General features: G+C 38.5%; 2 protein-coding genes across 2 annotated transcripts in view; one reads left to right on the top strand and one right to left on the bottom strand.

Moving 5' to 3' along the window:
• The window catches only part of IL1RAPL1 (interleukin 1 receptor accessory protein like 1), a 641,707-nt gene that overhangs the window by 551,408 nt on the left and 74,414 nt on the right, over window positions 1-15,885 (bottom strand). The window lies entirely within an intron of this gene.
• Window positions 13,883-15,885, top strand: part of LOC115283859 (transcription factor SPT20 homolog) — a 2,623-nt gene continuing 620 nt past the window's right edge. The window contains exon 1 of the mRNA XM_029930303.1: window positions 13,883-15,409. Coding sequence (XP_029786163.1) covers window positions 13,883-15,409 — 1,527 coding nt within the window. The remainder of the gene's footprint in view (window positions 15,410-15,885) is intronic.

Below are 15,885 nucleotides of genomic sequence, written 5' to 3'. Positions count from 1 at the left end.
ACACTCTTGTATACTGAGAACAAACTGAGTGATGGGGGTGAGGAAGAAGGGAAGGGGAGTGATGGGCATGCAGGAGGGCACTTGTTGGGAAGAGTCCTGAGTGATACATGGAAACCAACCTGACAATAAACTATAAAAGAAAAAAAAAGAGTGATCTCTTTGTACTTAGCATATTTAGAAACAAGCCTGATTTCTGCAGACAAAAAGGGGACAAAATAGGAAGTTTGTATCCAGGAAAACTATTCCTCACCGAAGAGAGTTTGGGAGGAAAAGGAAATGGAAGCCAGGAATGCTCCCTGAAAAAGAGATTGAGGCTACCACCCTTGACTCAACATGTTCACACCATTAACTTGGTGCTCAAATTTGAAGGTAACATGTGAGATCTTGCTTGCTTTTTCCACAACACTCTAATTTCACTTTTTGAACTCTTTCACCAATTTTTCTCCTGGAATGGATTGAGATAGTTTCTTTCTGTATAAATTCAGTATATTTCCTTTTATCCTTTGCAGAGCAAAGGCATGCCATTTGATAAAAACAAAATAAAGCCATTCAGCCCAACAGAGAACACTCAACATGACATAGGGACGAATGTATAACATCATTTATTAAATGAGTCAATTAACTATCACTTATTGAGCATTTAAACTTCATTCATTTAGTCAACACATATTTGTTTAACAAAGACTGTGCCTGGCCCAGCTGGGTATCAGTGAACATGCAAAGAGCTTGCTTTTATAAAGTTTATATTTTACTGAGAGGAAATGGTGGAGGGAGGACTACTGTACAAAAACTTTATATAATGCCACTTCACAGACACTAGAATGGCTATTATAAAACAAATGGAAGACAACAAGTTTTGTCCAAGATGTGGGGAAAAATGGAACCCTCGTGCATTGCTAGTGGGAATATAAAATGGTGCAGCTGCTATGGAAAACCAGTTTGGCAGTTCCTCAAAAAGTTAAACACAGAGTTACCAAGTGATCTAGCAATTCCACTCCTAGCTATCAAAAGAACTGAAAGCTGGAACGTAAACAGATAATTTTGTATCAATGTTCATAGCAGTATTACTAACACTGCCAAGACACAGAAACAACTCAAATGTTCATCTGAATGTGAATGGGTAAACAAAATGTGGTATATAAACACAACAGAATAGTATTTGGCCTTTAAAAAGAATGACATTCTGATACCTAATGCAACATGGACGAGCCTTAATAATATTATGCTAAGTGAAATAAGTAGACACACAAGGAAAAACATTGTATAATTCCACTTATATACCTAGGATAGGCAAATTCATACAGACAAAAGTAAAACAGAAATCTCCTGATCTGAAAAAAAGAAAGGTACTGAATTTGTTTGGAATGATAAACATTTTCTGGAAATGAACAGTGATGGTGATGATTGTACCACAATGTGAATGTATGTAATGCCACTAACATGTATGACCAAAAATAGTTGAAATGGTAAGTTTTATGTTTATTTTAGCATGATCAAAAAATTATATTATACATTTTAAATGCATTAATTATATGGCATGTGAATGATATCTCAATAAGGGCATTGGTTTTAAAAAAACTTTTACGCATTCTGGGATCTCATCTTCCTCTATGTAATCACAATTTAAACCTCCTATTTTAAATATTTCTGTTTTTGTCTCCTCCTGTGTTTGTATCTCCAGCTCTGACTTCTCTTTGAACTCCACACTAACATATCCAGTTGCCTATTTATCATACCTATTTGAAATCTAAAGAGTTACTTCAGACCTAATGTGCCCCACAAATAAGTCTCTACCTTTACTCTCAAAGCTAATCTTCCCTTGACCTTGCTTATCTGTATCTCACTAATACCAACACCATTCACTGAGCTGCTCAAGCAAAATAACTAGAATTCTGTCAGACATTACAGTCTCATCCCAAAAAAACTAGCATGAGGGCAGTGAGGGGGTACCAAAATCTCAATAATTAAGATAAATGATATTTCAATACAAGGTTTAAAAAATCAAATTAATATGGGGCACCGGGGTGGCTCAGTCGGTTGAGCATCCAACTTTGGCTCAGGTTACGATCTCACAGTTCGTGGGTTCAAGCCCTGCATCGGGCTCTGTGCTGACAGCTCAGAGCCTGAAGCCTGCTTCAGATTCTGTGGGTCCCTCTCTCTCTGCCCCTCCCCTGCTTATGATCTGTCTCTCTCTCTGTCTTTCAAAAATAAATAAATGTTTAAAAAATCAAATTAATATAAATAATCCATGAGAACAATAAAGGTTTCAAAGTCTTTATTGTACCACTCTGCTTTATATTTATCTTATCAATGATCACTAATTGATATTTCCCTGATTTTATTTCTGTTGATAGGTAGATATTTTGTCTTCCATACAGTGTGAGTACCATGAGATCGGGAGGTTTATCTGCCTTGTTCACCACTGTATCTCATAAATTTGTGCTCCATTTACCAGGTTCTCCCTGGCTAACTTCAAGGTTGAATCCTTCCAAGAGAGGATCTGTCATTTCAGGTTCTGGAATTGGTTATACTACCTCTTTCCTCTCTTCTTCCCTCCAGACGGAGGGGTGGCTGTGGCTTCCTGCTTCTGCTAACTCCTGGAATGATTCATGTTATGACATTTCAGCTCTTCTACCCTATATATAACCTGTTTTGCATATTAAATTTCCCCTATTGAACTATTTGGAATGCATTTGTTTTAACCAACTAGATCCTGGCCACTACAGTAGTTTAGGGAACAACTATCTGAGTGTTTAGTCAACATTATACATGTGGGACGAGGTGGCCGAGTGGTTAAGGCAATATACTCAACATTATACATAAATTCCTAAAAGTCTTTCATGAGGTAAAATAAAGAGATAAACAAATTATATAGTAATGTATTTGCAAACAGTAAAAATAACACTGTGTAAACATGGTGCATTTAATAAATTAAGGTACTTTCACATCTCTTATCTATGAGGAAATTCTTTTATTGATATTCTAAAACCAAAAAGAGCAGAATTAAACAGTGAGTTTAATTTAAAGGCAAATCAAGTATTTTTAGGGAGAAGTGTTTTTATTCTCTATGATATGCAAATTCCAGTTAGTTTCTTTTCAATAATTTTTATGCAATTTTAGAATCAATTCCAATCAATAATTTTTAGATTTTTCTGACTAGAAAGACAAGCCATTAATCTGAATCACATACAATTAACTAAAAGAAAAAAATGGTTTAAATACCAGCAATCTAACTACTTCCCTTAGCAAAAATAGGATATTTTTTTAAAAAGGGTCTAATACTCTGGTTTCTCTTCAGATCATGTAAATCTTTCACCTTTTTTAAAAAAGGGTCTAACAATTTTTTCATTATAAATACAAACATGCTTATAATGTGACAATCATGTAAAAAGTTTTTGTCAGTTTCTTACACCATACACAAAAAATCCTCAAAATGGCTAAAGGACCTGACTGTGAGACAGGAAACTATCAAAACCCTTGAGGAGAAAATAGGAAACAACCTCCTTGACCTCCACCACAGCAATTTCCTACTCCACACATCCCCAAAGGCAAGGGAGATGAAAGCAAAACTGAACTATTAGGACCTTATCAAGATAAAAAGCTTCTGCACTGCAAAGGAAACAATCAAGAAAACTAATAGGCAACCAACAGAATGGGAAAAGATAGTTGCAAATGACATATCAGATAAAGGGCTAGTATCTAAAATCTACAAGGAACTCACCAAACTCCACACCCACAAAACTAATAACCCAGTGAAGAAATGGGCAGAAGACATGAACAGACACTTCTCCAAAGAGGACATCCAGATGGCCTACAGGCACATGAAACGATGCTCAACATCACTCATCATCAGGGAAACACAAATCAAAACCACACTGAGATACCACCTCATGCCAGTCAGAGTGGCTAAAATGAATAAATCAAGAGACAATAGATGCTGGTGAGGGTGTGGAGAGACAGGCACCCTCCTACACTGTTGGTGGCAATGTAAACTGGGGCAGCCGCTCTGGAAAACAGGGTGGAGGTTCCTGAAAAAAACTATCAATAGAACTCCCTTATGACCCAGCAATAGCACTGCTAGGGATTTACCCAAGCAATACAGAAGTGCTGATGCATAGGGGCATAGGTACCCCAATGTTCATAGTGGCACTGTCAACAATAGCCAAATCATGGAAGGAGCCTAAATGTCCATCACATGATGAATGGGTCAAGAAGATGTGGTATATATATATACAATGGAGTATTACATGGCCATGAGAAAGAATGAAATCTGGCCATTTGTAGCAAAGTGGATGGACCTGGAGGGAGTCATGCTAAGCGAAATATCTCAGGTGGAGAAGGACAGATACCATATGTTTGGACTCACAGGTCTAAGAGGAGAATAGGAGAAACCTGATGGAGGACTATGGGGAGGAGAAGGGGGAAAGAGAGTTGGGGAGAGAGAGGGACACAAAACATGAGAAACTATTGAACAGGCGAAAGACCTACAATCTGAAGAGAAACCGGAGTATCTGAGAAACTATTGAATACTAAAAAGGAACAGAGGGTTGAAGGGGGAGGGAGAAGGAGAAGGGAGGTGGTGGTAATGGAGGAGGGCACTTGTGGGGAAGAGCACTGGGTGTTATATGGAAACCAATTTGATAATAAACTATTTAAAAAAAAGTTTTTGTCAGCCAAAAATGTAGCAATAAAATCCTCTACACTGACTGCCAAAATATAATGCCATACAGTCATGTTAGAGACAGGATTCCAAGTGTTCAGAACAAATCACAAGTGGGTCTAATGTTAACCAAATATGATTTAAAAAAAACACAAGAAGAGGAGGCTTGCATGGGCAGAAGAACCAACTAACATGCTGTGTGATCATGGACAAATAACTAGTCTTCTCTGAACTTCAGTTACCTGATCATAAAATTATAAAGATACTTAATTTCCTAGCCTTGTTGTGAGAAGCAAATAGCATCCAAAACTTTATAGCAGACGAATAGCTACTTAACATGTATCACTGATGTTACTATGATGTGCAGTGATGGCTTCTCTTAGATGACTGTCAACCTCATTACATCTCTTGAACCTTCTTACTTATGCCCAATGTTGTTTCACATACGCTTCATTACTCATAATACTTCACCACTGGCTAAATATGGAATTTATACCAAGGTCCCCACTTTTTAAAAGCTCAATCTCCTTTTCAGCAGCACCTCATAAAAGAGATAAATCAGACAGCCCTTTATATTTCATCTCCTTACTCTACTGTGAATACAGTCTTCTTCCATTTCTGTTCTCCAGATCCAACTACTCATTCTTATGGAAAAGTTCAATATAAAGAGAACGCCCTTTCTGGGACTGAAGTCCCATACATCTGAAATTCAGTTAAACTTGTCTCATATTATTGCCAGAAGGAGCTGCAGTTGACATGAGGCATAAAGTGGAAGGTATCCCTAGATGCAGCAGCAAGGAGAAAAATAAATAAATAAAACAGCATGAAGGAGGGCTTGCCCATTATTAGCTTTGCTCTTGGTTTTAGATGGAAGAATCACCAATGGGATTCTAGAACTGAGTGGTTAAATATTTGCTTGCAGTTGTCAACTGCTGTGTTCGTGGAACATTCATTTTGAAATTCAGTATTTTCAGAAGCCTGGGTCATATGCAACACACTTATCCCTAGCCAGAGGGTAGGTGGAATAATTACACAGGAGACTCAGCAACAGTCAGCTGTCAAACCTACTTTGCTGTCAATACTATAAGGTTATTTCTCATGTTCTTCTCATATGAAACAACTGTCACAAGAACTGAAAATGGCTTTATTGTATGCATGAATCCCAATTATAATATCTGCTTCTTCCTTTAAAAGTCCATATGATAATAGTCAGAAAAGGAAAACACTTATGGAATGGAGGAGTTCAATCTCATTATATTCAATCTTATCAGAATGCAGAGCCTTCTCACATTATTCTTCATACACACATGAAGAATATCATAATGATTAACTGGACATCTTTTATTTGAGCGGTTTCTTGAAGCCACAATTTATACAACAGTACTGTAATCATTCCCAGTCTGAAAACCCTTTGTTCACTAATCTATTAAATGCAATTGCAATTGACTACCTTGGTGGCTAATTTGAAAGAGCTATGTCACTGTTTCTGGCTTCTAGTTTCCCTTACTAATACGGATTTATTTGGATACAAACTGTACAAAGCATTGCCGCCTAATTTGACTTTGTAGTTACTGATGTCTTTATTTAGCACTTATTATGTCTACAATGTATAAAGCACATAACATGAATAAGTCATTAATTTGAATTGTGGCTTTGGGGATGTTAGTTTCTCGTTTGTCAAATAACATTCTATATGAAGGTTTACATCCTTTCCTGAAATTCCAAAATGACACTATTGATACTACCATTGCACATGTTTATATTTACCTGAACTATTTAGTGCATTACTGAGAAATTTTACAGAGAGGGAGTTTTTGTTTGTGTGCATGTTTGTGTACTCTGTCTACCTGTAACTTAGCTCTTTCCCTTCACTAATACAAATCTTTCAGGGTTATTGTAAACTATTCTAATTTTCTCAACACAGGATCTTCCCTTTCTGTACTATGGTCTGAATTTTCTCTCCATTATTTCTGAGAAAATGTTGTTACTAGGGTTATCAATAATCTCCTGACTTTCAATCATTATTCAGCTTCAGCACAATATGGCATTTAATACTGTTTATGTCCATTCATCTTAAGATTTTATTACATGGCCTTTTCTTGGTTTTCCTTTTGTGCCTTTAGTCATTTCCTCCTGTTCCCTTAAATGCCAGGATTTCCCAAGATTTTTGTTCTTGCTATTCCTCTTGAGTGCTCTTATGTTACAAGTGGTACTCAGAATGAAATAGTGCTAGCAGGGTGCTAGTTAGCAGTTGTGTCCTGTAGTATATGAAGTAAAAGAGGAAATGTTGCACTTTTTCAAAAAAAATGGAAAAGTACATGAATTTTTAATGAGTATATGCTAATTGTGGAAAATTCCCACCTATGATCCCCAGCTACCCTGAAGCCAAATCTGGTGTCAGAACTTGGTACCAGGTTGTTATCCACATGAATTGGTTCAATTAACATCCTCAACAACAATGTTTAACAGCTGTCTGTTTCCCCACACCATTAGCTAACAAAATAAGCTAAAAAGTGTTTAAGTCTTTGGCAATCTAACAGGTAAAAACAGGTCTTTACTTTTAGTCTTAACTTACATTTCTATTATTTGTGAGACTGAATGTCTTTTCATATACTTAAATGTTATTTGTATTCCTCCTTTTGTCATTTTGACCCACTCTTTCCTCCTGGGTTAATTATTTTATTTTTATTAAGTTGTAGACAGCTTTTGAGACTAAAGTATGAGATGGCAAATACTTGGAAACACTTTGCAAACAGGTATATTAGAGCACTGGTTATCGGGGGGCTGATAGTTAAGCCTCCAAATTCGGCTCAGGTCATGATCTCATGGTTCTTGAGTTTGAGCTCCATGTCAGGCTCTGTGCTGACAGCTTAGAGCCTGGAAGCTGCTTTGGATTCTGTGTCTCCCTTTCTCTCTGCTCCTCTCCTAATCATGCTCTGTCTCTGTCTCTCAAATATGAATAAATGTTGAAAGAAAGAAAGGAGCATAGAAAGAACATATAACCAGAAGTGGTCATCCCTTCTAAGGAAGAGAATGAGATACCTTTGAGAAGAAATGTGTCCTTTGAAACTTAACAGAAACGCTGACTAAAAATAAGGGGCTCTAATGAACCAAGATAGTATCAAAGAATCAGAAGCAACCAGACTTGTGAAAAAATATATCATTTTCTAAAAACTACTACCACCACTACCAACAATAAGAAAAAATCTATGTGTGGTAATAATAGCAAATGAAGGCTTTAAAATATGAAATCAAGTAAACCACATGATCTTCCGACCCCACCCACCCCAAAATGTCTTCTATTGCTGGTTCAGAGAGAACAAGCCAAAAAATGAGTATCAGTTAAGCAGGTAAAACCATTGTAAAATACATCTGCACACAGGGGCACCTGAGTGGCTTGGTCAGTTAAGTGTCCAACTCAACCTCAGCTTGGATCATGATCTCACTGTTCATGGGTTCAGTCCCTGCATTGGGTTCTGCACTGACAGTACTGGGACTTCTTAGGATTCTCTCTCTCCCCCTCTCTCTGCTCCTCCCCCTCCTCTCTCAAAATAATTAAATAAAATGAAAAAGATGACACATCTGCACACATGCATATCCACACTTGAACATAGCAGAGGAAAATTTTAACTTGACACCCCAATAGAAATTTTATACTTAAGTAAGTGATTGCAGAATTAGAAAAACACTAAGAATCATAAAATTAAAAAAGTCCAAACAGAAAAGGACAAATCGCAAGAGGAGCTAATCAAATTCAGGAGAGAGAAAATGAATGAGGACTAAATTACAAGGTGCTTGTGGTAAGGGGAATTTGTAAATGGCCAGTGAAAGATGACCCACTCTATTCTCTCAGCATGCTTAAGTATAATGACTTATTACTCCTTTCGTTATGATATGTTACATGGCACCATAACTTAAAATAGGGAAGATCATTCCATATTCTCCAGATGGGCCCTTAAAAGCTTAGAGCTTTCTCAAGCTGGTAGCAAAAGATGAAGTCTGAGACACTTGAAGCATGAAAAGGATTCAATAAGCCATCACTGGCTTGAAGATGGAGGCAGACACTTGACAAAGAATAGGAGCAACTTTTAGGATCTAAGAGTGGTCTCTGGGTGACAATCAGCAAGAAAATGGGAACTTTATTCCTATAACCACAAGAATCTAAATTTGGCTAGCCACTTGATGTGGATTCTTCCCTAGATCTTCCAGTTAAAAGTCTGGCTTAGGCAACCTTGACTTTTGACTTGATAGATCCTAAACTCAGCCTACCCTGCTTACTGACCAACAGAACTGTAAGAAAACAAAAATGGGTGTTGTTCTTAGACAGTAAGTTTGTGGTAATTTGTTATGGCAGCAACAGTAAATTAATAAAGTTAATTTATAACAGGTATAACCACCAGTAACACAGGCTTATAAATGATAGAAAAGAGAAAAAAATACAAAAGGTTTAGATAGAATGTGATGGAAAAGACACAAAGAGATTATCCAGCATACTTATAAATGAAATCCCTGAAAGAAAAATAAAAGTGAATTAAAGGAAAAGAATAAATGTTTTTATTTAAGACTCCACTCAAAGAAAACTTTGCTGAAATAAAAACTCTGGATTTATGGGGTGCCTGGGTGGCTCAGTCGGTTAAGCTTCCGGCTTCAGGTTAGGTCATGATCTCACGGTTCCTGGTTTCGAGCCCCGCATCAGGCTCTGTGCTGACAGCTAGCTCAGAGCCTGGAGCCTGCTTTGGATTCTGTGTCTCCCTCTCTCTCTGACCCTCCTCTGCTTGCGCTGTCTCTCTCTGCCTCTCAAAAATAAATAAAAAACATTTTAAAAATTCTGGATTTACATAATAAAAGAACCTAATAAATACCAGGCAAAAAAGAGAAAGGATAGTCAAGTCCAACAAATACCTTATCAAAACAATTATGCTTTAAAAATAACAAAAGACCCTGCATTGGCAAAGCAGACTTGAAAGATAAAAGGAACCTAGGGAATGGGAGAAGATATTCGCAAATGACATATCTGATCAAGGGTCAGTACCAAAAATATATAAAGAACTTATATAAATCAACACCCAAAAACAAAGAATCCAATTTAAAAATGTACAGAAGAAGGGCGCGTGAGTGGCTCAGTCAATTAGGTCTCCAACTTTTGCTCAGGTCATGTTCTCACAGTTCATGGGCTTGAGCCCCGTGCCAGGCTCTATGCTAACAGTTCAGAGGCTGGAGCTGGCTTTAGATTCCAGGTCGCCCTCTCTCTCTGACCCTGCCCTGCTCATGCTCTGCCTCTGTCTCCTTCAACAATAAAATAAACAGTAAAAAAACTGTAAAAAATAAAAAACAATAAAAATAATAAAAATGGACAGAATATAAACAAACATTTCTCCAATGAAGACATTCAGATGGCCGACACATGAAACAATGCTAATTTTAGGGAACTGCAAATCAAGACTATGGTGGGGCACCTGGGTGTCTCAGCCAGTTAAGCTTCCAGGTTTTGGTTTCAGCTCAGGTCATGATCTCATGGAGTTCAAGCCCCACATTGGGCTCCACACTGTTTCTTCCTCTCCCTCTGTTTCTGCCCCTACCTGGTATGCATGCATGCTCACTCACTCTCTCTTTTTCTCTCTCTTTCTCAAAATACATAAGTAAACTTTAAAAAGACTATAATTAGATATCACCTCATACCAGTCAGAATGGCTAAAACAAAAGGCACAAGCAACAACAGGGGTTGAGGATGTGGAGAAAGGGAAACTCTTGCACTGGTGATGGGAATGCAAACTGGTGCAGTCACTTGAAAAACCCCATGGAGACTCTGCAGAAAGTTAAAAATAGAACTACCTCACTATCTAGTGAAGTTTTACCCCCCAAATATAAAACATTACTTCAAAAAGAGACATGCCTCCCTATGTTTATAGCAGCATTACTTACAATAGCCAAGATACGAAACAGCCCGTTTTCATTGACTGATGAATGGATAAAGATGTGTGTGTGTGTGTGTGTGTGTGTGTGTGTGTGTGTGTGTGTGTGTGTGAGAGAGAGAGAGAGAGAGAGAGAGAGAGAGAGAGAGAGAGAGAGAGACTACTATTCAGCCATAAAAAAGAATGAAGTATTGTCATGTACAAAGATATGGAAGAAGCTAAAGAATATAATTCTAAGTGAAATAAGTCAAAGACAAATACTATATGATTTTACTCATATGTAGAATTAAGAAACAAAAGAGGAAGGGAAAGAAAAAGAGAGAGACAAGCCAAGAAACAAACAATTCTTTTTTTTTTCTCTAATGAGAACAAACTGATGGTTACCAGAGGGAAGATGGGTGGGGGAACAGGTGAAGTAGATGATGGGAATTAAGGAGTGCACTTGTCAAGTTGAGCACAGGATGATGTATGGAATTGTTGAATCACCAAATTGTGCATCTGAAAATAACATAACACTGTATGTTAGCTATCCTATATATAAAATAAAATAAAATAAAAATAACATCCTCTGAACCTTCATAAAAAAGGCCAAGTCACTCAAAAAAAAGGAAACACAAAGTCCAACAATAGGAAAGTAACAATTTCAAGAATCTAAAGGAAAGGACAGAGTATAAGCCAAGATTTTATTACCAGCAAGGTTTTAAACATTAAAAAAAAAAGAATCTCAGGAAATATTGTACCTACAAATGCTTCCAGCAAATAGAGAATGAAAATGTTACAATGTAAAGGATTTGGAGAGGTTTTGGTAGTGAGCATACTTAATTGAAGATTGAACACTAAAATAAAGGCAGTATTAGGTATTATGGTTGTAAGAATAACACATAAATGCTATTTTCTCTGATGAAATAGAAATTACACACCTAAAAAATGCAAAGAGAAAGGAGAGAAGAGTACAGAGTAACCTGAATCATTCACATATAGGTGAGAACTCAAATATTTAAAGCTGACATAACAGTATAAATCTGAGTAAGATAAAAGAGGACTAAGGTGATTACATAAAGGTATCCATATAAAGATACCTGGTGGGGACAAAAATAAGAACAGAGAATAAAAAATAGTATGGCAGAGCTGTAGGATCTTTTTATATTAAGATTTGTTTATTCTGATTTCTAGTGCAAAGATCTTTGGTCAGTTATTTGTCATTAATTTTATTTTGAATGCACGAAGATTGGCTAGTATTTCTTTGTAATAATTATACCAACCATTTTATAACATCTGGATTTTGCAACTTTTAGAAAGACCTTTTTATGCTGTAATTATACATATTTTAAAAATTTTCAGTATTTTCTTATAGTACTTTTATAGTATCATAATTGACTGTTTTATTTTTACAAAAATGGTAAGATAGAAAAAAGCTTATTTTTTTCAAACAGGTTCCTTTTTAATGACACTGAGTGAAAACTTTATCTTTCCTCCACTGACACGTGATGCCCTCTTATTGTATGACAAACTCCTGTATGTCTTGGGAATTACTTCCTAGATATCCAACTGTTCACCTTATCTCCCATGAAACTTACATACCAGTAATTAGCATTTAATTTGATATAATATCTGGTAAGGCAAATCTCTTGCCATTACTTATTTTTTAATTAAATTTTTATTTTAATTCCAATATAGTTAACACACAGTATTAAATTATTTTCAGGTGTACAATGTAACAATTTAACAATTCTATATATTATTCAGTACCCATCATAAAAGTACTCTTTAATTCACATCACCTGTTTCACCCATTCCCCCCGACCCATCTCCCAAACAATTTTTTCATTATCCTTGGTATTTATCTATGACTGGCTTTAATGGGACATCTTCATAATGATCAATTTTGCATAAAAACAAATAATTTAATGTTTTACATTAGTGAAAAAACCCCACAAAATTTGCATGTCCTCTTAAGATGATATACTATTGGTCATCTATCACCAAATTCCCTATCAATGCTTCCAGATGCTCCTCTCTTTTTAGGGGTAGTTTCATAGAGAAGCAGCAAAAGGCTGGACTTTGCAGTCAGAGACTTGGATTTGTTCCCTGCCTCAATTGCTTATCATTTTATAACCTTTAGCCTATTACTTAAATTGGTTGAATGTCAGGTTCTTCCTTTGAAAAGAAGAGGGTAAAAATGCCTGCCTTGTAAAGTTCCTGGAGCATCAGATATGTTGTATTTTGAGTGAGTTTGAAATATGCCTGACTCTTGGTGGGAATTCTCTGGAAAATAATCTCAAATAGATTTTGACAACATCCTCACCCATAGCTCCAATATAGATTTCTCTCCTAACTCCATCACTGCCACGACTTGAATCTTTTTATTTGTCTGATAACTTCTATTCATCCTTTAGGAAGGTTCAACTATTATTTCCATTGGAAATAGTTTTTCTCACTTCTCCATGTTTAGCACTTCCTCCTTTTATCACTATGCCCACAAGTCCATAAATTGTGGTGCATTCTATTTATCTCATTCCTTGTTTGCCTCACCAAGGAAACTGTTAACTCCTACATGGAAAGTCACTTGTTATTGATCCTATTATTTCAGTCTCAGCAGATGACTTCCCTTGTAATTCATTCTCAAAAGTAGCTGCTGATTGAACACACGCTTTTTATGGGGAAAAGGAGAGCACACAGAACATAATTATATTTGTAATTTTTTTTTTGTTCTTTGTTTTATGAGAAGAAAATGGGGAAAAGGATGACACCAAATTGGTTCCTAGAAATGGTTTTTGTCATTATCCTGTAAAACTGCATTGACTAGACACGGCCTCCTGGCCCTACTTGCCAAAAGGAAGCACAAGCCCCGCAAGAAGAAGTGCAGGAACAGAAAGTGCAGACCACCTAACACCCCTGCCAGGAGGAGGGGAAGGTATAGCCTGAGGCAGCACGCAAGCCCACGTAAGGCAGGCGCAAGCGCAAGCGCAAGCGCAAGCGCAGCAAGCGCAAGCGCATGCGCACAATGACTATGTAGCTTGATCCCCTCCCCATCAGCTTCCAGCGGCGTAGCCAAGGGCAACGACTGAAGGCCCAGTTTGGAGACTACACCCTGTACAGATACAGGTATTTTCGGAGACTTCCAAGAATTCTGTGACTTCTTTTATTGCTGGCGGGTTTCTTGGGATCAATTTTGAAGTTAAGCTGGTGGCTCCACTGTGGAGTTGGGACAGTTTGCAGAACTATCTATTTATATTAAAGACACCATTTTTATCCAGCTCCTCAAGGTACTTGCATTTTCCCTTCACTTTAGGACCCCTTTTGCCCCATCATGCAGCGGTCTTTAGAACAAGCTTTGGATCTTGTGGACTGTGTCACTGCAAGTGCCCAGCAGAGTCCTCCTGAAAGGAAAGGCTCCCCGAGTGGGGAAGCGTCTCTGTTTGAGAAACTGTATGACCTCTATGTGGAAGAATGCGGGAAAGAGCCTGAGACTGCGGAGGAATTAAGCAGCAGCGTGAACTTGTTGGAGAAGCTCGTCAGGAAAGAGTCCTTGCCGTGCTTAGCGGTCACCCTATACCCCGGAAAGGAGGGATATTCCGTGATGCTTGAGGGCGGAAAGGGATCCTATTCGGAGACAGTTCGACTGCCTTATGAAGAAGGGGAGTTGCTTCAGTACTTGGACGCTGAAGAACTGCCTCCTGCCCTGGTGGACGTCCTGGAAAAGTGTCAGGTTAACTTTTTTCACTCTGGATGTGTCATAGCCCAAGTGCGGGACTACAGGCAGTGCAGTCGGGAGCCTCCAGGCTACCAGAGCAGACATATTCTCCTGCGCCCAACGATGCAGACGTTAGCCTGCGACGTGCAGTCCATGACCAGCGATGACCAGACGTGGACCCAGGAAGACAGACTTTTGCTTGAGAGCCAGCTGATGTTAGCTACGGCGGAACCGCTGTGTCTTGATCCTTCTGTATCAGTAGCCTGCACTGCAAACCAGCTGCTCTATAACAAGCAAAAGATGAACACTCGCCCAATGAAAAGGAGCTTCCAGAGGTATTCTGCACCTTCCCTGAACCAGCAGCAGGAGCTGTCCCATGGTCCACCTCCTCCTGAGCTGAGAGTATTGTCTTATATAGAAAGCAAAGAAAGTAAAACAAGTGAGAATTGTGACTTCATAATTTCTGAAGCAGGGAATTATGTAGATACATGGAAACAGAGACCCTGTGACTTGGCTGTACCTTCTGAAGTGGACGTGCAGAACTATGCTAAATGGGAGATGTTTGACAACTATGATGACTCACAACCAACATTCTGGCCAACCTACAAGGCAAAAGATGATTTTGAATTTGGATATGAAAGTGGCAATGAGTCTCAGACAACAAAGTGGCCCTTCATGAACTCACTGAATGATCCATTTATCTCTGGTAAAAGAAGTGTACGTAAAAAACTTAGACGTGAAAGACAGGCGTCTCCTCAGCACTCCTTCACAAGTGACCATTCAAATAGTGTTCTGCCTGGGCCAAAGACAGATGCTTGGAGGGAAGTCATTCAGTCAGAGGTCTTGGTCCAGCAGACACCCAAATGTCCAGTCACCATGTCACACAGTTCCAGTGGTTCAGTCAGCCTCAGCCAGCTGCCTCCAGGGAAAGAAACAGAACAGCATGAGATCGTGTCTGTTCAGTCTTCAGTCCTGGGGAAGGGAGTCAGCCATCCATCTGTATCCATCAAACTTCCCACAAGCTCAGGAAAGAGTTGGTCAGGTAAGACATTTATTCCATGGCAGGGAAGCAGCTTTCTTAAATCTGCATCACCTGTTCTACCTACTAAGCCACCAAGTCTTTCCCAGAAATCCCCTGTGGAAGTGAATCCATTTAGCACATTTCCTGTGGCCACTGTGTCCACCAGCAGCTCATCACAAAGAACCCTGGCTCCCCAGCTCATGGCAAATTCCCAGAAATCCTCTGTGCAAGTGATTCAAGTTAACATGCCTTCTATAGCTACTTTATCCACTACCAGCTCAGCACAGAGAACCTTGGCCTCCCAGGTCACGGCAAAGTCCTGGAAATCTGGGAAAGTGACTCCAGTTAGAATACTTCCTAAAGCCACCATATCTACTACCAGTTCATCACAAATAACCCTGGCCACCCCAGTCATGGCCACTTCCCAGAAATCCTCTGTGGACATGATTCGAGTTACCATGCCTCCTACAGCTACTTTGTCCACTACCAGCTCATCACAGAGAAACTTGGCCCCCCAGGTCACGGCCAAATTGTGGAAATCTGGGAAAGTGACTCCAGTTAGAATACTTCCTAAAGCCACCATATCTACTACCGGCTC

The sequence above is a fragment of the Suricata suricatta genome, chromosome X, assembly GCF_006229205.1.
Source record: "Suricata suricatta isolate VVHF042 chromosome X, meerkat_22Aug2017_6uvM2_HiC, whole genome shotgun sequence".
NCBI lineage: Eukaryota > Metazoa > Chordata > Mammalia > Carnivora > Herpestidae > Suricata > Suricata suricatta.
This window is presented reverse-complemented; position numbering and strand designations above follow the sequence as displayed.